The sequence below is a fragment of the Apteryx mantelli genome, chromosome 9 (genome assembly GCF_036417845.1).
Source record: "Apteryx mantelli isolate bAptMan1 chromosome 9, bAptMan1.hap1, whole genome shotgun sequence".
Taxonomy (NCBI): domain Eukaryota; kingdom Metazoa; phylum Chordata; class Aves; order Apterygiformes; family Apterygidae; genus Apteryx; species Apteryx mantelli.
The window spans coordinates 21,184,113-21,210,651 of NC_089986.1; the positions used below are offsets into that span (position 1 = coordinate 21,184,113).

The 26,539-nt window shown below is 42.0% G+C and overlaps 1 protein-coding gene across 5 annotated transcripts in view; it reads left to right on the plus strand.

Annotated features, from left to right (window-relative positions):
- DOCK10 (dedicator of cytokinesis 10) overlaps positions 1-26,539 on the plus strand; it is a 171,995-nt gene that overhangs the window by 43,343 nt on the left and 102,113 nt on the right. For 4 of the 5 annotated variants that reach the window (XM_067301916.1, XM_067301913.1, XM_067301915.1 and 1 more), the window contains exon 2: positions 22,345-22,464. In XM_067301916.1, coding sequence (XP_067158017.1) covers positions 22,345-22,464 — 120 coding nt within the window. Of the gene's footprint in view, positions 1-9,894; positions 10,000-22,344; positions 22,465-26,539 lie in introns of those variants that run through there. The other variant, XM_067301912.1, reaches the window with a different exon arrangement.

Below are 26,539 nucleotides of genomic sequence, written 5' to 3' on the forward strand. Positions count from 1 at the left end.
TGGGGGGATATGATGGAAGTCAGAAAAATCAAGAGCGGTCAGAGACACGACTTTGCTTGCATTCTCTTCTGACAAGAGAAGTAGGGACCATCAGATGAAACTAGTTGATGGCAGGTTTGAAAAAGGAGCTCTACTTCACAGAATGAATAATTAAACTGTAGGTTTCCTTCCCACTCCCCTCCCCTCGCCCCAAATCTGTAATGTCCGTGGAGAAGAATGACTAGGAGAATTCATGAAAGAAAAATCTTTGGGAGTTATTAAATACAAAGATACCATTTCTAGCTGAGAACCTCCATAAGTGTGCTTGGAAGCATATTCAGGAGAAATACTGTGCTTGATGTCTTGTGTGCTTGTGTTTCTTTAGGCACCTATAAATTCTTGCAGGTGCAGAAGTCTGCATTAAATGAACTTTCCTCTTACTCAATATGACTGTTCCTGTATAAGCTGGAATTTAGCCTGTGGTATCTTTGTGCATGTTCAGTACTTTGCTCGCTACTGAAATAGTAGTATTGTACTTTGTATCCTCTTGCCTCTTACATATGCAAGTATGTGAAGTTCATTGCCTCTGCTAACATGAATTATTTTGCATTTGTTGCAGTTTACTGCCCATGTGCATGGATCTTAATACTGAGAGTCAGCTGATGCATTGTAGCTTGTTTGTGTAGGAGGACCCTCAGCAGTCAGTTGGATATTGCTTGCTGCGAGGCTGGGATGATTGAGGGAATGAGTGTAAAACTTGATATATCATGCTGAATTTCTTTTTGCCAAGATTGGGGCTATATTTAGGTTTGTTGATTACTTTACGCAGGCTCCCACAAAACACTGGACCCATTCTGGGATCCTAACCACTGCCCATTCTGTTTTTTCCCAAACTTTTATCTTCTTATTTTGGTAATACTGAAGACTGCACAGTTGTTACAAGTATCAATTAGGATTAGCAGTTTTTAGTTATCAATTCTTTTTTCCCCAAACAAGTCTTCAGTTCTCTAGCTAAATCTTGAGGCATTTGCTAGTCTAGGTGATTACAGATGCATTAAGAATAATGCAGTAATGAGCTGTAGGCCCTGAGTATTTAGGCTTTTAATCAACAGCAGAATGGGATGGTCCTTGCTTTTCTAGTCTTATTTTATGAGCAAAGGGAAATTAGAAATGGAGAGTGGAAACATGAAACAACTCTTTTGATGTACAGGAAGTTATGTCAGAGCGAGAAATACCATATCAGGTCTTGGCACTCTCCATTAGACTGCTCTGTTTTTCTCTCTGTATCCCAAGAGATCAGGTAAGAGAAAAGGAAGGTCAAAAGGATGCAGGTTGTCTTTTTCTCTTTTCCACATACCAAACTAGATTAATGTAAATCTGATTAGCAGGATTTTATATTTCATTCCTTCTTTGATAAAATAAGATATTCTTTCCCATCTGTTTTTGAAATTCTTAGGCTTTCTCTGTCATCGAGAATCCCATTACTTAGCTTTCCATTATAGGATCCAAATGATGAATTACTGTATGCAGTCACTTTCTTAATTGCTTAAGATATTCATGGGCACTAGAAGAGAGTTTAAAGCAGTTTGTAACTCTGATAATCTGTGTTTGATATCACATACTTGTAACAGAATAATGGTCTTACAATCAGCTTGTATACGTACAGAGGGAGAGTATTTTAGTAGTTTAAAAAAAAGCAATGAAGAGGTTCCCGGGATATTATATATATCAATATTGTGGCATTGCAGATACTCTTTTTGGCATTAAGTTGCCTGACCTCCTTTTGCTTTAGTCATTCCAGCTGGAAAATTAGAGGAAAATGTGGATCCTCTTTGTAAACCAGATGTTGTGTCTAAGCTGACCTTTTCTTGGTAATAAATGAAAAAGAAAAATCCTTTCTGCAACTTAGCATAGACATCAATAGCACATATTAGAATTACAATCAAAAGCATGTAGTAGAAGCCAAAAAACCCAGCAGCAGCGGCATGTCTAGAGATAGTAAATTTATATGATTAAATTATTTAATGGCCTTTTATGGCCCTTCATCGCTATATATGTTTTGTTATCAAGAGCTGACTCTGGTCCAAGTAGATGAAAACAAAAGGGTAATGTTTGTTTGAAATTTCCCAATGGATCAAACGAAAGAAGAAATTAAAAGTAATTGCATATTTTGCTTTTGCACACATCAGCAGGACTACATTGCAAATGGAAAGTTTAGTCTTCCAACCTGATTCCTGATGTAAGAAGCAGCATTTTGTTTGCTGAAGAGAGGACGTGCAGCCCAATTTCCATCCAGCCTGTGCAAAGATACCTGGAACAAAAGCCCACGACTGCTGGGCTCGGTTGGGCTGTATGTGAGTCCACAGCTTCACAGCACAGGAGGGTTCTCGCGCTTGTGGAAGAGACCAACTGGCAATGCCGTGGCACAGCCCCTCCTCTCTCCTTGCGTCCCTGCACGGCTGCCCTCTGGAGAGGGCTGAACAAGTGGGCAAGGAGTGGCAGAAGACACGAGAACCACGGCACTTGTTTTGTGTTGGTGATGCTGTGCGGACTCAGCTGGAGGCCTTTGGAGTTTGCATTGACATGTTCTCCCAGGCCATTCTCCTACTGGTGGCAAGCAAACATGTGGTATTCCTGCTGGGCGCAGGTGAATTTCCAACCGGGAAAGCTGCTGAAATGCTGCAGTAGTTGAGAGTGTTTTCTTGTGGGGTTAGATGCTGCAAATGTGCTTAAGGCTAGGAGGAAGTGGAAACGTGTGTGTGTGTGTTTAGCAGCGGTCCCAGATTTTTGGAGAGGTGGGGACTGCTGCTTTTTCAGTTGAGCCTGTTTCCCAAATGGGAGAATAAGAAGACGTTTCTCATGAGTAAAATCAGCAAAGGGGTAGCAGGTGGCTTTTGGAGCATAGACATTATCAGCAAGCTCTTGTGAGTGCTTACAAGGCTGTTCTGAGGTGGTGAAATACATGTTCTGCGAGAGCCCTTGAGCACTCTATGCGAGATCAGACTCAAACTGCCAAAATGCCCCCCCCCCCAAGGCCTTTCTCCTGCAAGCCCCTCTGGGGGCACTTCCAACCACAAATGAATCTTATTGACTGGCAATGCACAAAGGCCCTGGCAAGTGCAACCTGCTGAAAGCTTGCGACACCACCAGTTCAATGAGAGGGTGTATTTTACCCTTTCACACCCAGCAAAGAAACAGAAACCTCTCACAAATTTGTTCTGCATGAGATGCACTAATATCTGGGCCGTAATGTGAAGGTAAAGGCATGGAGGAGAGAATAGCTGAGATCACTGCACTGTCAGCCGGAGAAGAAAAGAAATGGATGGACGTAGCTGGAGCCACGGGCATCAGGGGCTGTTGTCTGGAAAGGTCGGTTAGCAGAGCTCCGGCAAATCTAAGAGATTTCTTCTCATGGGTATTTATGCAGGGACATCGCCACCCTGCCTTGGAGAGCTCGCCTTGTGTGCCAGAGTCGTTCGTTACTGTGATGAATTCTTGGCCCTTTGTCTGGTCAGGACTAGTTTTATGGATTTGCAGACAGAATGCAAGTATCAGCTATTCTATGGTTTCGCAGAGTCTGTTTATATACTGGAGCTGATATTTCAGCTTAAGTCATTAGGCCAGAAGTGGAGTTGTATTTCTCAAAAAAACAATGTTACTCACTTCCAGCTGATTCAATACTAGACTGACTTTGAAAAAGGCTGCTTTGTATGTATTTTTTCCTAACTAAATTGCTTTACTTCTCTTGTTGAATTGTTTTGTTTTTATATTTTCCCCTTAAAAAGGGACACTTTCAAAGCATGGACCAATATTGAACATTTCATTCCAAAAGATGATCTCTCTTTGAATTTTTGAATCACTGATGATGAAGGAATTGGGATGAGATAACTAGAGCTTTCTGCATTCTCTGGTAGGTTCCAAAAATCCTGGCTGCTGTAATCTGCTTTGCCTGTCCAACATGAAGCTTTTAACAAGTGCAGTTTTCACATGCATTCATAAACCACTAAAGAGAAAATACTATTTTTGATTTCTGGAGGATGCAGGTAAGAGCAATATGTGGTGTACAATCACTGACACCTCAGTTTTGGCCTCTCGATCCTGTTGGTAGATTTTTGGATTTGTATCTGATATGTGGAGTGTGTTCCACTGATTACACTCAATTTCCTAGCAAGCGCTCTGAGAAGCCGCTGAAGGGATGACAAATTGTATCTGATATGGCTCGCTTTGTCCGGCTGCATTAACCTACTTCTAGCAGCGTTGCCCTGCTGCACTGTGCAGGCCATGATAAACAGCGACAGCGTGCTTACGAGGGAATCGAATATGAAGCCTGGGTGATGGATATGAAAAGCAGCATCAGTGCATATTAATGCAGCTTACCTCCTGGCACCGCTCGCGTGTTGCGGGGTGTAACTGTATTAATCTGCTTGCTACTGTCCCCTGTAGCTGAAGCACAGCAGTCAGGCCTCCAGGTTTTGTGACTCTGGCCCCCCATATTCGTATGGGATAGAGAAGCTGGAAGGCAATGTGGAGCACGTAGGAAAGGATAAGGATAGGGAACCCTTTGCGACCCCCTCCAGGGTACCGTATTTTTCGTTTCTTCTCACTGATACCCGAACTGACGGTTGCCTGCTGGACCTGTGCTAACAGCAGGGTCAGTAAGTGCAGAGCTGTTTCCACTCCAGGGGGTTGGATGTTTGGCGTGACTGTCACCCTTTGGTTTTTCTTCAACAACTTTGTTGCTGTGTTCCTGCCAGCAGCTCTGACGTACTGGCCATGCTGCAGGCCGTGCAGAGGAGGTAGGCAGGAATCTCATGCATGCTTTGAAGGATGAAGCAGTAAATTGTCAGACAGACTTCTTGGTACTGGTCTATACTGCAGAGGCCGCTTGCATGATAGCATCGCTGTCATTGCAATGGTCTAAGCTTGTAAATGAGGCAAGTTTTCTTATGAGAAGTTTATCTTTCGCTAATTAACATTTGATTTGCATTTGGGGGGGCCAAGTTTTTGGATGCACAAAATCCTTCCTCTTATTTTCAAGATCGTAAAGTCTCATGTCCAAAACCTAGGTGCATCTCCCAACTTTGGCAGAATAGGCATAATACACAGCACAGTTGAAATCTTTAATGCAGCTTGTTCCAGCAAAAGGAGTTTTCTTATTTGTTAATTAAACTACCTTTTTCAAATCTGTTAAACAAAAAGCCTTTGGAGCTGCCACTTTAGAAATGTTAGCCTTAGGGAAAATAATATTCTGGGAAGATGGATGTCTTGTTTTTAACAGAATAAAAGAATAGAAAATGAGCGAGACAGTCCTTTAGCTTGTTGTAGTAGATTTAAGAGCTGATGTGTTGTTAATTGTTTGCAGTAATTATTGCTAACATTTCAATAGACTTTTATATATATTCCAGTGTTAAGATTGGCACAGATTTCTCTTTGATTTTGAAATGGATACCAAAGTGCTTGTAGTCCTTAGCTGTGGAGTGGCTATGGATAGCTGCTATGGTGGCAGTGAAGTCTTTTCCCCTCTGTGATGAGCCTCAATCTCGATGCATGCTTGCGGGAGCCTGAGCCTGCTCAAGTGTGACTTTTTTGTTGATTAGTACCTACTCTTCTAGTATCTTTCTTCCTTTCTGATTCAGAGCTCCCCTATTCTTTCTTTTAGGTTGTCCTCTCTCATTTGATTTTTCCACCTGTACCTATTTTAGAGGTGTAATTGTAATATTAACAAAACTCTGAGCCAGGAATTTGTGAGCAATGGCCATGGATGTGCACTTACATAATGCACAGGCATAAACCAAGACTGTATTTTGACTTGTGCCGTGTTTGTACATGTCATTGTTCTTCCTGGACAAAAGTACCAAGCTGAAGAGAAGAGTTCATTCTCCTGTAACTTGCTGTGAGTTTGACTTTGCCTGTGATTTTTCTGCTATAAACCTGAAAAAATTACTGGTGTGGCTAATTGAAGCTTCATTTTGATCCTTCATGGTGGGGGGAGGTAGAGCGTTTGATTTTTAGGAGGGGGCAGTATAGTTAATTCAGTATTTGTTATGTAGCAGCTCAAGTACTTAGGCTGTTTTGAAGTGTCCTTTACATTAGCTGAAGATGCATGCTTTTTGTGTTTTTATAGGGCTGCTAGAAAAACACTAGTGAAACTCATTTCCTATTGATTGAAAACTTACAGTAGCTGTGGACTAGTTTTGTGCAGCAGTACATTTGTACATGTAGCTGTATGTCATAGATTCAAACTAAAGTCAATGAAACATGTCACAGTGCATAGATTTAAGACAGAAACAAATTAAGTTGGACAGAAGCTCTAGAAAAAATGGGGGAAAGAAGAAAAGAATTATTAGAGAATTCATGACCTGTACAGGAGAGTGAGTGCTAGTGGCTATGAAACAAAGGGAATAAATAGATACTTCTGAAAAAAGTGGAGATATCAAATATTGCTACTTCTATCTAGTTTATAAATAAATTTCTTCAAAATTCTGTGAAAAGAAGAAAATGTTTCTTAAAGGCAGCAAAGCAGAGAGTAATTAAACACTGAATTGACCACCTTACATGTTTTATCAGTTTAACTGTTTCAACATCCTTATTTTGGCTGTACGAGCCAGATGCAGCAGTTCAAACATCAGCCAGGGCTGGGGAGGGTTTCCTGTGGCTGAACACCTCTTCCCCATTGCAAGTGTAGAAGTGCATTCAAGACAGATGGAAGAAAGTGGAATCTTTATTTGCAGTTGCTTGGTATTAGTTCTATTTATACATCTGTGTTAATGCTATAGCTTATTTGTTATTTTGTTGCTTCAATCTTTTAATGCCACGGTGTTCAAAAAATACAATGCTCAGCGCTGTTAGCACTGAATCAGTGAAAAACTGGCTGTCAGATATGAATAAATGAGGTTTAATAATATTAGAAATGAAAATCCTTTGGAAAAAAGATCTCAGTGGAACAAATTGGATAAGGACCAACTGGAAACTTGAACCTAAGTTCACCTTTTGTATTATTTGGAAGTTCACAAAAGTTCATCTACATTTCGGGAAGTAGTGGTGGTCCTCCTCTCCATGGCCAGGGTGCCCTGGAAGGGCTCCGCAGCAATGCTGGGAGCAGGAAGCGTAGGAGAAAGCCTTCCTGTGGAAGAGCTGGGGTGGCTGAGGTTTCTCCTGGAGCTGGAATGTGCATTTGGACTTTTAAACTGTTGCCAAAGTCAAACTGAGGAGTAGTTTTTGCAGGTTCTGTGCAGGCTGGAGGAGTTGAGTGTACAAGAAACTCATGCCTTGCAGTTCATATTCCCTTGGGGGAAGTGTGGCATTATGCCACATATTTTGGTCTAAGAAACAGCCTTTTCCAGGTTCACCTGCTAATGTGGTGCCTGTTGTCCAGTGCTCGGGCAATATTGCATGAGAAAAGCTGAAGATTGCTCTGTCTGATAGAGTTACAGAAGGGAGTTGATACTCTACGGAGCCTCTCGGAATTGATATCTGCTGAAAGTTAAGTCAGCAGGACTGATGAATCTAGCATTAAATTTAACTTCTGGCAAGGACCTTTTGTCTTGGCAGCCGCATTCACTATGTTATGCGAGAGGCGCTTGGGACTCGGCAAAGACAGTGTGGTGGCTTGAGAGAAAACAAGGATGATTCCAACTTGGTTAATGTTGTGGTTCTGTATTGGTAGCCACTTGAAATGTCTGCATATCTTGGCAAAGGGTTTCTGTTGTCTTTTCTGTCTTCTAGTGCCAGACACAGATCCTTCTCACTGCTAAGTAGGAGTACAGTGAAAACTGTCTCAAGCAATCACACTTCAGGCTGGTAAAATTCAGTTTAACAGGAGTGATCTTCTCAAAGACAAAGCTAAATTATGAAGATATAAATGGGCCGTTTTTTCTAATTCATGAAGTTGACAACTAAATACTTCTTGCATTTCAGTTTTGCTCTATTGTATTTTAACTGTGGAAGACAGAAGCAAGCTAATCAGATTGATACATTATTTTGTAGTGCTCAGGTCATATACACTGTGCTCAGTGTGGCTGGCTTCCTGGCATGGAAATCCTGCATATGGAACAATCGTGGAAATTCTGCAGAGGTTTGTTACTTTGGATCAAATGTTAGTAATACTGAAAAATGCCTGAAAGAGCGCATGGAATTCAGAATTATTTGCTGGAAAGAAAAAAAAAAAAGTCACTCAGAGTAAAGTTGCAGATCTCCTACAGAATACTTAACTGGAACAAGTTATGAAAAAAGTTGCTTATATTTCAACTTGCAAAAAATTTAGAATCATAAAACAAAAACAATCAATTGTCTTAGTCATGCACACTAATTTAAAAAAATAAAAAAATAACACATGCCACTTAAAGACACTCTGCACAGGGCAATGCAGCTTTGCTGCTCTAGCGAGACAAACCCTCCGTGGTACCAGAGGCGGATGGAAAGGGCTGCGTGTGGGCCCTGAGGGGTTCTGTTCGGCTTTAAAAGACCTTGGTGCTTTGTCAGTCTTTAGACAGCTATATACTGGAGGAGTTTCCTACCTTAATTTAGAACGGTTTTCCCATTTTACTAGTCCTGTTGCTGTTGTGGCTCTAACACAGTCACGTGGAAATAGCAATAGCGCAGGGGCTCCTGGGCTGGCACTTGCCCCCGCGCCCCCAAAGGATCCCCTAGGCAGCTCTGGTGATTTGGAGCTGATGGTGGAGGCTGCCAGCCTGCATTAAGATGAAATTTGGGGTACTTGCTGTGCAGACTGACTGGGAGCTTTATTCTAACTTGAGAAGATAGCAGAGTTGAAAAATGTGATTTTTCTAAGTTGGCAGGTTACAGGTGCCTTCTGACTGATGTTCTTTACGGAGGCCAGCAGTGTGCACAATAGAAAAATAATCCCTTAGCTTTTTTGTTTGTGATGCTGTTGAGCTAGACTGAGAAAATAGATCAAATTCTGCTCAGTTGCAATTCTGACAGTATGGAGAAATTCAAAGTCCTTCCAGTCCTTTTTGAACATAATGAAGTTGCTCTGGAATTACACTGCTATAAAAGGGGGGAACATCTGAATGTCCCAAAGCTGAAATGGAGGCTTCAGACATTGCTGTGAGAAGTGTAGCGAACAAGGGAGGAAGAGGGGGGGATGAAATTACTTTCAGAATTCATTACTCTTTTTTTAACAGTTTATTTAGACAAAGTTGTTTGATACAAAGTCTTATGGGAAGAAGACATTATATCAGCAGGAAGTACTAAATCAGAGGATGGTTCTAATAGTAGGTTTTTATAGGTCAAAACTGTATTTTGAACAGCAGCCTATACACTTCTTTCTTTTTTGCATCCTTTTTGGTGACTGTCTGCAGATTTAGAGCTTTGCAGGACGCTTCCCCTTGCCGATGTCCCTGCCGTGTCGAAAGGGGAACTGCCACCTGGGTGTCGGAGCAGAGAGCTCTCCGGGCCTCGGCAGCCTGGAGCCCTTGTTGCACCGACTGCTGTTAAACTCTGCTTGCCCAGGTGCGCAACAGGCGTGTCTGCAGACACGCGTGCCCGTGAAATGAGGATGCAGCCATTTTGGCTTTCAAATGAAGAAGGGTGCTGAGAAGAAAGGATGTCATGGGTTTTGAGACAGAGAGGGATGTTCAGTTGTAGGCTTTTTTCCTACAACTTCCTATTTTGATTTGCATTAGAGACAAGGGGACGGGTGTGTTTGTGGCTTAATGAGACACTGTCTCCTTAATAGCAAAATATTATTCACAGGCGGAAATGAGTTATTGCTACTTTTCTTTTCCTTTCTGTTCAGTTACTGTGGTTGTAGCGTGTAAGGTTTAGCCCTACTTCCCCCTTGAAGAGTTTACATAGCTTTCATTTGTTTTGCTTGAAGCTGCTGAAGCAAAGAAGTTACAGGAGCAGAGTTTTTAAAGTGATTTGTTTGCTGCTTGAATTCCTACTGATACGATGAGCTTTCGAGGGAAGGTTTTCAAAAGGGAGCCCAGTGAGCTGTGGAGGAAGAGAAGGACCATTAGGCGAGTGAATCGAGGAGAAATTCACAGACTGAGCTGTGTGAGTATGCTCCCCCCTTCTTCCATCCCTCCGACAATCGTTAGGAAATTACAGGCCAGATACTCTTCAGGCTACATGTATTGGAGAGCAGGATTTATTTCTCTGTGTGTATGTATGAATGACTGAAGTTATCAAGCTGCATGATGAGTTATTGCACATCAGGAATGATTAAAAGCAAACTTAAGACTAAAGCATGGAGAATTCAGGAGCAGAAATCTAGTGCGTTGGGGAAACTGTTTCCACAGTGTCACACCGTAGATCAGACATGGACCAAGAGCTGCGTTATGCGATGGTCCTTCTTGTGCCGGTAACACAGGCTTGCTGCTCCGTGGGAGTCAGTAATGCTGCTTCTGGAGTAGAAAGCTTTTCTGGATGAATTCAGCTCTCACATTTTACTGTATGCAGGTCAAAAGGAGGAGAAAACCACTCTTCTGCAGTGTGATAACCAAATGCAGAAAGCCCAGAGCCTTTGGTGGAAAACTGGGAATGAAATTCTCCTCCATTGCTGTAAATGGCAGCTTGACCACTGATGGCAGTGGGACAGGATTGCACCTCTTGAAACTCGGTTGTGTGACACTAAGCAGTTCACGTAACTACTTTGTGCCTAAGCTTTCTTGACTCTAAAATTGAAACCGTAGAAAATTTTTAAATAAAGCGCTTAGAGCTTTCCGTTGAGAAGACCTAGGCAAGTACTGATTTTCGATTTTCAGTATATTCTCTTGAGTGACATTACTCTGGATATCAAAAACTTAATGGCTTCTCTGAGAATGACTTTGAGACAGTGGATCCTTTTCTTCATGAAGAGATGTTCAGTTTTCTTCTGTAATTTTGTGTTTGTGGGTGGGTTTTTTTTCCTGTTCTGTGCTAATATAATGAAGAATCTGTGGTAATACAGTGAATAACTTTATTCTCATTAGTCCTCTTAAATAAGAAGGAGAATATCTTTGCAGTTGTAACATTTGGTCGCAGATCTATTAAGATGGTTCATGGTTCCTCTAGGAAAGTATTATGGTTGTATATTTTACATGGAAATGAATCTTTTTGTCAAGGCTACTTTACAGTGTCGTTCCTGTTGCTCTGAGCAATTGGCAGACAACTGAAGATGCTGTGGGCTAGAGCAGTTTTGAAGTTAACTCGGAGACATTACTAGATTTTCAGAAGTTTAGCTTTCAGTGAGTCCCTGAACAACTGGCAGAATTTTCCAAAAAGCTCAGCATTTCAGGATGCTGAACTGAAAGCATTGCATATACAACTAGTGAGTACCACTGAGAATTTATGTAGTGTTAGGTACCTTAAAATTTGGAGGTATATAGGCCTGCTTTTGTTTAATTGCAGCTGTTTCCAAAGTTCAGTAGGCTCAGAGTTACATATCTGAAAAACATGACAAATTCGTGCGAGTTTCAAAAAAAGATAATACTATCTTTGTGTACATTGAAGGAACCTGACCTTTAGTTAAGTTCCATGACCAAGCAATTAAGAAACTAGTTTACCAGTTAACCTTTGATAATGGTAGTTATTTCATTTCATCCTGACAGCTTGAGGTAAGTCATGAGCTCTTCTTAGCCTTTTGTAGTGTAACTGGATTTCTAATGTTTTAAGCTTCAGAGTTTTGAGTCCCAAGAATGAATGCTGTTTGCACTGTTGAAAGCACCTAACCCTGGCAGCTCACGAGACTGTTAGGAGGAGGACACTACTATGCGACTTCCCCTCTCAAGTCCTAGCTAGGAGGGGTTTTGGTCATAATTGTAGGAATCCTTACTATATGTGAATAGTGCTCATTAGAGCTGATTTTTGCCTTTTAGGGAAGTAGATGAGGAATAAAACAAAGCCTGAGAAATAGCAGTAAATGAGTAGCCTGCCTGTAAGGAAAAAGTGTATGTGTGTGTTCCTCTTTGTATCCGCAGAAAACACCGACTGTTCTACTGAATTCAATGGTGCCAAAGAATCTGAAGCTTTAATACCTCTTAGAAATCACAACAATTTAAGTTCATCATAGTCTGACTTAAAACTTGGCCATGCAGTTGTAAGCGCTCTGTCGTCTTTATTTAGAAATAGGTAGCGTGCCTTTTGCTCTCCTGCTAGCGGGTCCCAGTGCGCTCCCTGCGAGGGGCCTGGCTGTCGGAGCGCGCGGGGCGTGCGCTGGGCGTCCGGGGCAAGCTGCCCCTTCCCATTTCTGTCCTGTTCAGCAGCAGGACGGGCTAAGATGGGGTCGCTGTGTCGTGTTATTCTGCGAGTGCGTTTCTCAAGAGTTTGTTTAGCCCCAGGAAACATGGGCACGCTTGGTTTTACTTTTGTGGCTTGCATCCTGTGTCTTCCTACCCAGTATTTTGTAATTGGAGCGTGTTAAATTTTTGACCTAAGGGCACTTTTTGCTATCAGTAAGGAGCTGGGTATCTCCTTCATGTCTCAGTCCTCTGTACCTTCGAACCTTCAGGTTTCAAAATGGTTTAGCTTCCACAGAAGGAAATGGTCTGTAAAGGCCTTTGAAGATGAGGATCTTATTCAAAGAGAGCATTTCTTAGTATGCAGCATCTAGGCCTGTATTTTCTGTAGAGCAACTTGTTTTATTTGCTAGAAACTTTTTAAATAAAACTAATTATAATCTGATTAACTTGAATTGATTATAAACTGTTGATTGAGCTCAGTGTGGTTGGCCAGATTTTGCTCTTGCTTACAGGGTGTGTGTGTGTGTGTGTGTGTGTGTGAATGTCTGCTAGCTAGGTGATTGGGGCGTAGTTGGAGCATAGTTGGTGTCGAGGAAACTATTACAAATTTCATATTGTTTTGAGAGCTGTGCTGAGCTTGCATGGCTGATGCTTGTTTTTTATGGATGAAACCTTTGTGGAAATACTTGGACACACAATTATTTACTTAATATTTATCATGAAAAAATCTGTAACTAATGGAGAGGTAACTAACCATAGCATAAGTAGAAAAAAGGAGGTATTCAGTGAGTAAAATGAAACAGAACAGCATATATAAGGTCTGTCCTGTGGGACAGTGACTTATTACGAAGTGCTCTCTAGAAATCAGGTGGTATTTGTGAAAAGCTTATATAGAGCTAATGCAAACGAGGTGTTGGTTGTTTTTGCTCCAGGGACTTCCAAAGTGGTGAAGCCCTCTTTCAAAAACCTGCTTGCTGAATCTACAGGTCTAGGACTTAATACCTAAACTTTAGCCTTTGAGTAAAAATGAGCAACATAGTTTTTCTGCTTGTGCTGTGTTGCAATTTTGTCATGAGTTTTATGACAGTGATCAGATCGTGCCCTGACACTAAGGGCTTTGAGGAACAGAAACTTCGGTTTTCACTTCAGTCCTCCTATTCACTGCAAGAATCACAAAAAAAGAAAGAAAAAAAAGAAGAAAAAAAACCACCATCTGAGGTACCCCAAAAACAAAAAGGCAAGTAAAAAGTGCCCTTTATTTTAAATGCAAATCACAAATAATATATTTTTTAGTACAGTTCTGTGCTTTGCCCTGTTTTCTGTCACATACGCTCCTGTTTTAGCCAAAGGGTTGTGCTAGATCAGACAGGCAGAGGAGCAGGTGGACTGGGATCCCCTTGCAGCATCACTGCACACTTACTCCCATCTGTCCTTCCACCGGTACTGGGGGTGGGTCACTCTGTCACCCTTAATCCTGCCACTCGGACAAAAGCAGGAAACTGGCTGGGTCTAGTCTTGCTGCTCTGGACAGGTCTGCCAGGGCTTTATAGATGCCATAGGTGTCAGAGCCAGCTTTCCACATGTGCTGTGAGGATTAGCCAAATGGGGGGTCCAAGAATGGCTTTTCCCCTCTGGGCTTGTTCACCAGATAAAAATCTTCTCTTTTCCTTGCTGCTTCCTGGAAAGAGGAATAAATGCTGTTGTAGCTTGTGACCTGTCTCCAAGGAGGGTCAGTGCTTCAGAAGATCCCAGCTTCAGGAGTCAGGCTTCCTTAAGGACTCAGGTGGGAGTAGGTTGCCCAGTCTGAGGGAATCTTAATTTCTAGGGAGACTGAGCACTTCCCCCCCGTGCCCCTCCACCTCCCATCTATTCATTTGTTATGCCAGGAAAAGGTTGGTGGGAATAAACATTGGGTTGGATTGCAAATTGGGGTAAGGAAAAGGGAACCTTATTCCTTGGCTGGCTAAAAGGAAATTATTCAGACCCGGATTGCTCCCAGTCAGTATCCTTCTCTGTCATTAGCTTGTGAACTTAAGCTTTTAATGTAGGGGTCTGAAACTTTAGGTCAATTCACATGTCTACATCATAATTTTCTTTATGTATTCTGCTTAAATGCAAATAATGGGAGTATGTGTTTCAGACATATTGAAAATACTTGCAGTGGTTTTGGTTTGGTTAACTGTTAACTCAACAAAAGCTTTGTTTTGAACCACTCTTTCATAAGCTTTCTGCTGAGATTCTTGATGCAGATTTTCCATGGACTGCAGTGAAATTTATATATAATAAAAATATGAAGTAGACTTGCACTCAGTCAGAAGCGTTCTTTACATCAGCTCAGGGCTGGGCGGTTGGTGCAATCGGCTACCTGCCAGTATGGGGGGTTATGGGACGGTTTTGTTCCCTCTTGAGACCATGCATCTGCCCAGCTGAGACTGCTAGGAAAAGCTTACATGACTTGCAAGCAGTGTTTACGTAATGTTTTATTGGGACTAATTCGAGCGTTCCCTTCCTGGTGTGTGGGGAAGGACGGTTCCCTTCCCCTTCCGCAGGATGAGCTAACCGCGGCCGGCATGGCAGCACCACTCTGCCTTGCGCCAGCCCTCGCATCTCCCCAGCGCCCCTTGCAGCGACCCGGTGGCTCAGGTGCTTGGGTGAAGATGAGCAATTGCACCTTTGGCTTTTGCTCATTTCTTTAGGGATAGGTTCAGTGTAGTTGCTATAAAGAAAACCCTTTGCTGGTATAACTGCCTTCTTTTTCTGGCTAAGGTCAGGTAAGGGGAGTAAAGTGGCTGAATGGTGCCAGGTTCGAGGTCTGTGTAAATTAAGCTAAAAAACCCTTAAGGTGTCTTAAAAATACTTCTTGTTTTTCCCCTGAACTGACCTATGGGCAAATATTTAGTCTAGGCTTCAGAAGTAATTGTTATTTAGAAACTGTCATTTTGACATTTTAAAAAGCCAATATGTGAAACTTAAAAATCTTACAGCTTCTTTAGAGGTCATGTTGTCCATGGCATGATGGTGCTAATTCTAGTAACTTTACGATTACATGAAACTTATTAATCTCCTTCCTAAAAAGGATTTCCAGCTATCCATAAACAGGGGGGCAAGTAATTTATTTTCTTGTTACCTTGAATATTCTGCAGACTAGACTGCATTGGTGGTTCTGTGTAATATCTAAAATGTCAAGTGCTAGTCATGGCAGATGGCCATGCTGATATACAGCCTGGATTCAGAAAGCGCTGCATCAGGCGCACAGTGTCAGGTGTATATTTGTGTTTCAGGGTGAGAATTCAGGAAACACTCTATCTTAAGTCAAGTGTAGCATTAAGCATCCCCCCCTTACTCCCCAGCATGGATGCTTTGCTGAACTGACATTTCTGTGTGGGTTTCATGTTTTAACTATGAATAAGAAAGTTTTAGTAGACTAAGTGCTTTCAGAATTCATAATTAAAACAATGACTAATTTTAACTTGTAGAAATTAATAGAGAAACAAAAAGTAATACGAAGAGTAGGCTGCTCGCAATTACCTGAGAATCGGTCACTGGTTTGAGTAGTGTTAACCCTGGTGGCTTGTTGGTTGGCTTGTTGAAGTGCTTCTCTGGGTGCCACTGAAGCCTCGGGAAGCTGCAGCTGACAGTGGAAGTTAAAATGAAAATGGCCTGAATTCAGCTCTTGAAGATGAAAGGTATTTACCTTTTCCAAATACTTATTACTCTGAGTTCTCTTATGGTAGCTTTTAAAGCTGGAAAGTATGCACAGTAGACCTGTATAAATTTTGATCCACAGAACAGTGATGATTTCCAATGTAAGCAATTAGGATTCATCCCATCCAAAGCTGTATTTGTACAGGATAAGTCTCATTTAGTCAAGCAAATCCCTCATTGGCGTCAATCAGAATTTTCTTTGAATAAAGAGGCCCTAATGAAAGGAGATGTCTTCCTACTCGCTTTAGTCCCAGCGGAATCTTCCATAGGTTTGCCTGGCTTTGTGCTAGTTAAGCTGATAGTTACTATAGCATCTTGGAAACTGATTTCTGAATTACTAGGAATTTTTGGGTTGAATCACGAGGAATTTGGGGGTTTGAATCTTTGTAATTCTCTGGAATTTTCTCTGCACCAGAATCTTGTGGGAACCAGCGGTTCCCTTAATGAAATTTATTGGCATATTGGCTTCACCACTAGCACTGAAGAGAATATCAGTTATGCTGTGCAGCTCTGAAAGACTCACTGGATTCCCTCCAAGTGCAGTTCCCTGAGATTTAGTGACAGACATTACAAATTAAACATTTTGGACCTGACAAGTGAACGTTTCTAGGAGGGGGGAGAGGGGGTGTCACTATTTTCTTTGTACCTCTAATTTTAATAAAGCTGTTGACTGTGGATCAAATATTGAGCCAAATGTAGCTTTTGTAACATGACCAGAGACATTTGTTAACTGGAAATAGCTGCATACCAGGCCAAGCAGTCGTAAAAACAATGAGATCTAAAATAAAAGAAGGGGGTGTCTGACTGCTTTCTGTCTGTGCTTCCCTGTCCTTTCCCTGAGTGGCTTTGGTGGTCACTGAATTTCTTCCTTGGTGCTTGAAATGCAAAAAGTGCTTCTCTTAAAGGCTTGATAAGCCTGCAACAAGCAGTGGGGTGTGGTGGGAGCAGAAAGAGGGTGGCGGGAACTTGGGGTGAGGGAGCGTTTTGAGTGGATGGGACTTTACCTTTTATTCCCAACTCAGTTGCTTGTGGGCGTGTTGGGGAAATGTAATCCCCGCTGGACAGTGCTGTCTCCGCTCTTTCATGCAAGTCGTGCCCTGGGACCCACGGCCAGCAGCCCTTCGGCTGTCCTGCCTTGTGCCACTGATAGTCACCTGGCTGACGAGGATGAATGTGCACTCCAGGCACCCTTCCCATGGAAATCACCCCATCGATCGAGCTGCTGTACCATATAATGGTAACTAGATATGATCATTACCCCTGCAGAATGCAAAAGTTCAGGTGACTCCATAAAAAGTATACAGTCTTCTAACCTTATGAAGACAGTCAAAATTTGGTCTAGTGCTACACTTCCTCCAAAAGGTCTGGAGTCTCGACTGTTTTTTAGCTTCAGCTCTGACAGGCTTGGCAAAGAAATACTTAATATAAACTAGCCCACCCTGGTGGAATAAAATTAACTACATATATTAACAATATAAAAATGTAAAATCATGTACTATGCCAGATGCAGTACTTAACTGGCTCAAGGAAAGTAAAAACAAGAAGTCTGAGAAGCACTTTACGTTGATGTCACCCCAGAAAGTAATTTAATTTGCTCTTGCAAGTTTTAGCAGGATTGGGTTTGGCTAATAGTATCATTGGGAGGTCCATAAAAATGAAGAACTTGTAAAAGTGGTGCTGTTGATTCAGTAAGTGGCCCTGTCTCTTGTAAAAGTGTCCAGTTCAATATTCCAGATGCATATTAGAATGAACTGTGATTTTAGACAAGCCATAGCTTGGATGAAATATGAAATCAAAGTCCTGCCTGATCTTGACCAATCTGGCCATCACAAATCTTTTGACTTTTTCATGATCATGCAGTGGATCCTCATGTTCTGAAGGGATTTTACTTCAGGTAACCAGAGTCCAGCTGCTTAAATTCTTTACTTCTTGTTCAGGTGTGTCACTTAATTTTCTTCTTCCTTGCATGAGGGCTTTGAAAGAAGATGTGTATCTTAAGCATCTTCAATAAATTTAGTAAATTCTTCATACTCAGAATTTGGTGCTTTAGAAAAAAACTGATCTCTTATTAAAGCATTAGAAAATAATAGCAGTTGGTCTAGTTTATTTTTAGAATGGGGAAGTGCTTGTAATGACTGTCCAGAGACTATTGGCCTCAGTTGCATCATTTCCTTCTTTAGCCTCTTTAGTTCACAGAAAGAGGACTTCAGGAGGATGATATACAAGTAACTTTATCCTGTAATTAGGAAGAGAAGATGGGTACTAGCATCAAACTATAATGTTTTTGCAGCTGGAGGCAATCCATGTACCATATCTGGTTCTGAAAAATCATTTATGTGGATATTTTTGGCCATTATTGCTGGGAAAATAATGCTTATTTTATCTGGACTAGAAGATTATGGTTTAGGCCTCATTCAAAGAGGCGATTATCCCTTGGTGGTATTGGCTTAGGTGCTCATTAGGTCTCTGGACTATTCCAAGTGTTTGGAAAAGTTGGCCATATGCTCAATGCCACTGTTGGATTATAAAGTAGATGGTACTGTTGTGATTGTTATAACAGGTGAGGAGTTGGAGAGGGCCTCTTTACTACATGAATTCACAAACCCGTTCAGTACAACTAAGTGTAATTCACTACTCACTTGAGATAGAGAATATAAAAAGCATTATAAAAATCCAAGCCAGCATAATTTGATCTTGGCACAGTGATCGCTCAGTTGGTCCATTTCCAAAAAGAACAGACAAGTTAAATTGAGGAGAAGCAGCCCTATGGTTATTAAAGCTTTAAATCAGCCCTACTAATTTACAAATCTCTGCTAGCGCTCTTAAGGAGAAATATCCTGATCCCACCATCACTGCTTCTGCCTGCCCACGACAAGAAAACTGAACAGTCATTCTCTGTCTTTGGAGATAAACTACTAACTAAAACAGTTGCCAAATAGAAAATCCGTTGGTGCTAAGCTTTGCCAAATCAAAGTACCAGGTCTACAAAGGATAAGAGTCACTGTCCATATTGCATAGTCTTAAGGTTTGTAAGAACATGCAGAGTTTTTAATGTTTTAAGGTGCAATAATGGATAGAGAGAGGTCTCCTGTTTATTATATTGTGATTGATGTCAGCAGTGAATAGACTTGATTGTCTCTGCAGTCAGGATATAGAAGAGCATGGCTTATTATTTGAATCTCTGGTATATGAGGCTTATCATAATACAGTCCAGCATTGTTTGCAGGCTTTTCCTGTAATATCATAGAAGAAAGAATGGTATTTGTCACTGCATCAGTGGAAAGACATCAATGTAGATATCTAAGTGCTTCACTGAAAGGTTTTCTGGTAATTTTGATAATGTCACATCTACCTGCATTAGGTTACATTTTGCATTTGTAAAACCTTCTCAGAAGACTTCTCTGTTAACTTCTGTTAAAAATGTTTCTACAGGATCATGCTTTTTGCTTTGCAGCACGGAGGGCCAGAGAACCAATGTTGTGGGAACAGTGATGTTCATACGCTCGCTGTGTTCCTCTTCTTCAGGGTTTTCTTGAGTTTCATTTTTGTCTCACAAATGATCTTGCGACTGCCAGGAGAAGTGTGGCCCAGCCATGTTTCAGGCATGTATCAGGAGTGGCTCTCGGGGTGCTGCCTCTTGCTGAAGAGAAGAGGGAAGATAATATGACAGAGCTCTTCCTGCCTCCACCTGTGCATGAGTCTGCTTGTTGTTCCTGTTGAAGGAGATGTAGCTACGCTCACTCCATCCGTGAAGGGATTTCCAGGGGGAAGCAGAAAAACCTCTTCGTTCTGTCAGCCCCAGCAAATCGGGTAGTGCCCATCTGGAGAGAGAAGCTGCAAAAGCCAGAGGTTTTGGGGGGGAATCCTCCACATTTCAAGAGAAGTTCTAAGATTTGTGGGATTTCCCAGCTCATTTTTTCAGTCTACAAGTTGATAGGCAGGCCACTACTCATCGCTTGCTTGGGTTACGTTTTGTAATATTTTTTTGAAAGCTGATGTCTCTGTAGTTTCCCAGGAGCATGTGACATAGATTAATATTGTAGTGACACATTTCGGTGTTTGAAGAGTGGACATTTATGGTTACAATAGCATGCCTGACTTATTAAAACTGAACATTGTTGCAGACCTATTAGTACTATAGTATCTGTTCTGGGAAGGGATGGTTTGCATATAGTTAGTATCATGAACTGTCTGCAGAAAACGCGTTTTAGTGAAACTGCTTCTCAGGAAAAATGCCTGTGTGAAACACTTGGGCCTCATAATTATCAGTGCATGCATTTCTTCACTTTTACTTTGGGTTCTTTTGTAAGTGGTTCCTATAAGGTTGCCTACTGAAGATAACATTAGTACAATTTTTCTTTGTGCTAAACTTGGCCTAAGCCTGCTCAACTGTTCGGACCTGGTCATTGTTCCCTAAATTAATGGTACAGTGGAGATGGTGTGGTCAGTGTGCAACTCAAGCATTTTCTCTTCAAGTCTTAACTTCCTGAAACTTGCACCTATATAGGAATACTTAATAAATAGATTTAATGTTAAATTTAATAAAGGAAAGCCTAAAACTTGTGTCTAAAGGGTACTGCAGTAACTCAACATAACCTGGAAGGAAGTGAGAGAGCGCTCTTGGTGGCGAGATGGCAGGATGAGCCTACTGTGATGAGTTTTTCCTGTGGGGGAAAAACTGTAGGTGAATAGCAGACAAGCTGCAAGTGTAGATAGACTGAGCAAAAGCTATAGCAGGGCCAAGATTTGGGGCTAGATTTATCACTACCTGGTATCATCAGAGACCTTCCTATTGACCTCATAAAGAGGTGTTTTTGCCATTACAGAGGAAGGAAGTGAAACATTAGAAAATTACTAATTTAAGATTACTAGAAAAGAAAATGAAAACCAGGAGAAGTAGAGGGGGAAGCCTTCTGAAAGCTACACAGAGCTGTAGCTCTCAAGTTGTAACATAACTTGAGAGTTAATAGATCAAACTGTTGAAGGAACAGCTCCAACTTTTAAATTGGACCTCCATTCTTGGAGGTATTGAAGACTTGACTGAACAAGTCCCTGAGCAGCCTGGTCTAATTTTGCTTGCTTTGAGCAAGGGTGGGTGACCTTTCCAACTTGAGTTATTATATGATTCTATCCTAAGCTGTTCAGCAGTTGAATACCTTCCGAAGAACATGTGTATCCCTGTGGTTTAATCTATTTTATGTGGCTATGTTACTGATATTTAATTAAACTTTTCAGGGATGCATTTAATATCAAAGGAAGACTTCAGCTTAACCTAGCAGGGAAAGACTGTAGATAAGGGCTGGGAGAAACCTCGAGGGGAAAAAAAGGAACTTGAGAACACAGTCAAAGTGGGAGAGACGCATGTTTGGAGCATCTGGTGGTCCATTGGAGAAATTTGTTTTATAGAGATATGAAGCTTTCTTTTTCTGATACACCATGGTTTTGTACTGGTCTAGGTGGGAGGGAGAGGAAACTTTGTTACTCTGGATAGCACAGTGCAAGAACGGTGGGTAAAAAATGATCTATTTAATGTCTACCATTGCATCAGACTAAAAAAGTGTTCCGAAGAAGTATTTCTGTACTTGTTTTCCACTAGGATTCTCCTTTTTCTCTCTCCTTACCTGCTTTCCGATCCCTTCTGCCAGTTGTCCTGCCCCTTCTCATTTAGCTTCTCTGATACTTCTGAGTCTTTGAATTAGACAGATGTTGTCACTCTAATACGTGAGCTCTTCATTTGTTTAATGTGTTCTGGCATGTGGGGTAGACTCCTCTTTTTCTATTTTGGGGTTGTATTTTGGGAATTTACTTTTGTTTGGCTGTTCTTATAGTGTCTCCTTGTATTACCACCATCTCAGGCAGCAATAGTACTGTTATGATGGGACTAGTCCAGTTCCTGACAAGAGAATGCTTGGGACTGAATGCCAAATAGCTTATTCCAGGAGAACTGGATTATTACCAAGGAAGACAATGCACTGGCACTCACAGGCTACCAGCAGTTCAAGACGTGGAACTGTGCAAGAGAGTGAAGAAATTAGTCAGCTCACAGTAATGGAAACAAGTGGTAGTAAAGTAGGTCATTCATTCTACAACATATTAGCCGAAAATCATACCGTCTGTATTCAGTTCAAATTGCATCTGTCTGTCTATTTGTCTATGTGTATTTAGAAAGAAAGGGAGATCAAGTTCCTGAGAATGACCGATAAGGTAATGTGGTAGTTTTGGCATCTGCAGTGAGCTGACAGATTGCCTGTGAATTATCGGAGTCGAGCTGGCCGTTACGGCGGGCCCCGCTTCCTCGCTGCCACCGTTGCAGTCTGAGCCAACTCAGCTGCAGCAGGCTGGGAAGAGTGGAGGCAAAGGAAGAAGCCTTTCATATTTTGATGTAAAAAATTGACAAATGCAGCAGATCTTAGTTTATGAATAAAAGGAGAGTTTGAGAATAGAGAGATTACTGATCTTTTATTTTTCTCCATAGCAGGAAAAACCCAAACTCTTGGAGCCTTTGGATTATGAAGCTGTTATCACAGAGATTGAAAAAAATATTGGAGATGGTCTGTTTAAGGATCTGATATTGTTCCCCGACGATGACTTCTCAGTAAGTACAAGGCAAATGTGTACTGTTCTTAGGTTTGTCTATTTGTTTATTTAGCTTATCTTCACTGTTAAATGAAGAGCCAGAAGTTGCCCTGAGACTCTCTAAGATTTTCTTAATTTATGTGAAACTCGTTACTCCCCTCCTACCGAATTTGTTCTCTCTTTTTCTCCAACATTCATCTTTGAGTGAATTTACTGTTCAGGATTAGATACAGCGCAAAGCCCTGGTTGTTTTCAAATGTATTTCAGGAACTCACAAGACATGTTGTTCCATCATACATACTTGTCTGTTTGCTCAGCACAATAGTAGTTTAGCCTGTGCTGGAATCTCTGCTTGCCATTTAATCTAATTTAATTACATGTCCATAATTTACTTACAGTCTCTCTGATCCTGTTTTGTTTAATATATTTGGCGGCTAGAATCTAGCAGCCCCCATGGTGACTGGCCTTCTGCTCCAAGTCAGACTTAAACAGTAGCTGTGACGTATTTCCAGGCTGTGCTGTTCCTGACGCTAGGTTGCACAAAAAATGATGAATCTGAGTGGATTTGGGTTTGTTTGGTTTGGGGACTTTTTCAAATTCTTCTCCAGTGGGGATGGAGATCCAGGACGTTGTCCCTGAATGATGCAGGATGCACGAGTCCCCAGTGCCCAAGCAGTGCCTGTGGGAGCGCTGACGTGCTGCGGATACTGGGAGCACGGGGCAGCTGGTGCTGCCGGAGAGGCAGGAGCCCGCAGTGGTGGGCTGCGTGGCCTCCTTCCCCGCCGCTGGGCCCAGCGAGCTGCCGAGGTTGAGCCCCTGGGAGTGCAGGGCAGCCCTCTTGGCAGCCGCTGCCCGGCGAGCGCGGGAGGGCAGCGGCCCCTGCGAGGTGGGTGGCCAAGCAGGTTGCTGCTGGAACCCTGCCTGCATCTTACAGCAATTTCTTCAAAATCAGCCAGTCTCTCTAAAAGACTTAGATTTTGATGAATAGGTATTCTCTAATGGAAATGCACTGCAGTCGGTGACCAGCTGTAACTGCTGTGCGAGGGCCCTTCCCATCAGCTCGCGGCACTGCTGCTGTCCCATGGGGCCCGCTTAATCTGATAGACGGCTTTGTTTCACTAAATGGCTCTGTTTCCTTGGTGGTATTAACTGAGTTAATGTGCTCGTGGGATTGAGAGAGAACTGAACAGAATACATTTCCCCATCATTGTTAATTCCTTTATGCGTTTTGCACGTTTGTGAGTTTATGAAATTGAAATTTAGCATTACAAAGCTGTCCGGACTTGCTGTGTGCTGTCACTATGCCCTTGAGCTCCTTGATTTAGAGTAACTGAGCTCAAGCTGGTGGAGCAAACCCTCTCAGAGAAAGAATCATGCCCTACTGTTCAAGGCCTCTGACTGCTTGTCAAATCATATTTTCATATCCTTATTTTAATTTCCTTTTTAGCAGTTGCAGCCTGCCTTTTAGGAGCTACTTCTATTTTTTTTCTCTGTGTTAATGTTTTGCAATTATTTTGCATAATTTATTAAAAAAAAAAAAAAAATAGTCCAGAAGACCAGAGAGATGCTTGGACTGTAGAGGTGGCTCTTACTTGCAGAAGAGCAGAGACAGTGGTAGTTAGGGGCCATAGTCTTGCAACAAAACTATCTTTTTTTCTTTGGTATCTTCCATTGTAATCAGCTGCAGTAACAAGAGCTTATGTTACCAGACAGGACTGCAGAGCTTTCATAGTAGACAGGTTTCTCAGCTGCAGAGTGTCTATTTATAGCACTACTCCTTCCTGCTCAAATATCACCTGTGCACAAAAGTCTGGGTCAGCCATTTGAGTAGAAAGAGATCCAGGTTTGACTGAATTAGGAGGTGCTCATGCTGGCCTGAGTGTTATTTAATGTGATAATGCCTCAGGAAATGGTGGATGTTACTGTTTAACTGTGATGATTAGAATTGCTCCAGACTTCATGGCTTAATGTTGATGCAGCCCTGGTTTGGGCCTGTGTGTTAGCACATCCTATGGGCTGTGAAAATACCTCTGTATTTTCAGAGTGAAACTTGACCAAAATAATTAACTGAGGTAGTGAATGTAAGAGAAAATTCTGCTTTTAATAACTTGCCATTTCTGGATCTGCAGTATTCACTGCATGCATCACTTATGGGCTAATTGCCGTAGCTGCCATACTGTCTGGTCCCTTGTTTCATCTCGGAATTGCTCTCTGTCTTTGGATACCATTATCTCACAAGGCTGTTGTAGGTCATTTCCAGTGCCTTAGGAGAAGTCTGTGGGACAGCAAGAAATTCTTAGTCTATCCGGTTCAGATCTGATACCCTGTTCCTCCATTCCCCACATTTCAACAGAAGAACACAAGATGTATGCATTACTAAGATGCAGTCTCTGATTTAACTCCAGCTGGGAAAAAGATGCTTCACTTTTTATGCCACTGTGCTTAATAATCCTTAGAAAAATCATTGAGTCACATCAGCCCCGCTTTTAGTTTTCCTAGCAATGCCTTGCTTGCTAACTCTCCTCCTGCCTGCTAACTCTCCTGTTTCCCTTTGAAGAAAATGTGTCAGATCTGCTTCACTTCTCAGCTGCTCCTGGATCCCTTGACCAAATTGCCATTTCAGTGCTGTTCTGTGAAGTAATGGCCAGTGGAAATTTCTGCTTCAAAAACTTAACACGTGCAGCAATGCAGCAGCCATGTGGAGGAAGGCTCTGCACCACTCCCTGTCACACGAGTATGAACTTGCACAGTGCTTCTTGGTAGGAAGTGGGAGGTCAGGACCTTCTTGGTGCCCTCATATAAGTGTGTGCTTGGTGGTGATGTTGGTAGGCTTGCATTTAGCCTCACGACTGGGTTACTGTGCTCCATTCACCTCCTGTTTTCCCCCTAACTTGGCCACATTCTCCCTCAATAACTGGAACTGCTGCTGTCTGACATCCCTATTTCTCATTTCTTTCCCATGTGTTTATCAGAAAGGAGACCATGGAAGAAGCCTGACAGTTTCATCCAGATCTGCCTGCCTCTCACCTTTGCACTTGCACACCTCAGTCTTGCAGGGCTTTGTTATGATACATGTGTAGTTGCACCTTCATTTATTCAAGCAAAATGCTTGCAGTATCCTTACCTAGGTACTTTTTCATCCTTTCTTCATGTCGCAGTCCTTAACAAATTCACCTGAATCCCAGCAATCTCTTTCTAAACCTCTCCATTTCTCAAGCTTTACATAGACTCTTTGGGCCCTTCCCTTAAAGTGACATCAGGCTCAGCACACCTCTGCTAATGCTTTTGCTTGTATGGAGGTTTAATCCTAGATAAATATGTTAAGTATCATAAAAGGGTAGCCAGAAGTATTTAATAAGTACTTCAATTTTATATATTGCCAAAGCATGTGAAACTCTGGGTCATGAAAATTTGTTCCTCTTTCTTCCCCCACCACCTTCTCGTTTTAAAATCTCTGTTTAAAAATGTAAATCAGACCTCCTGAAACTGATTGTGTAAATATGACTGCCTGTCTGATTTGAACCTGCAGTAGAAAGAATAATTCATTTCCAAAATTTAGGGCAGGTGTAAGGTGGTGAAACTTCTCTGTGTAAGCTGGGAGTGCAAATCCTATTAGAGTTCAGTCAGACTTGTCCTTCTGGCTCTTCTGGGCTTTTGAAAGCCCACGTGGGTGCCCTGTGGGGTGGAGAGGCCTTAGAGTGGCTGAATCATGCAGTGCCAGTACACTCCTTCACAGGAGGTGTGACCGTCTCCAGACTTTTATTTTTTAGCTCAGAATGGGGAAGAGTTGCAACCTCCCTGTTTTTAGCATTGTGAAACCTCTAATATCTAAATGTACAGGGACAAGAGTTGTTTCTGTGGATGCAGATGTTCACAACAGAACCAGATGCATCTTTAAGGCGAGAGTGGGCAGGGATGGCACATCCCTGCGTGGAAGGGCACACACGCCCTCGGGACAGCCCAGAACAAGGGGCTTGCAGCCTGCTTGGCCTAGCCCTGAAACCCAACTACTGTTTCTAATGTCGAGAGAGTTATAGTAGTGGGGTCATGAGCTATTCAACAGCACATTACTCATCTCCCGCTTCCACATACAG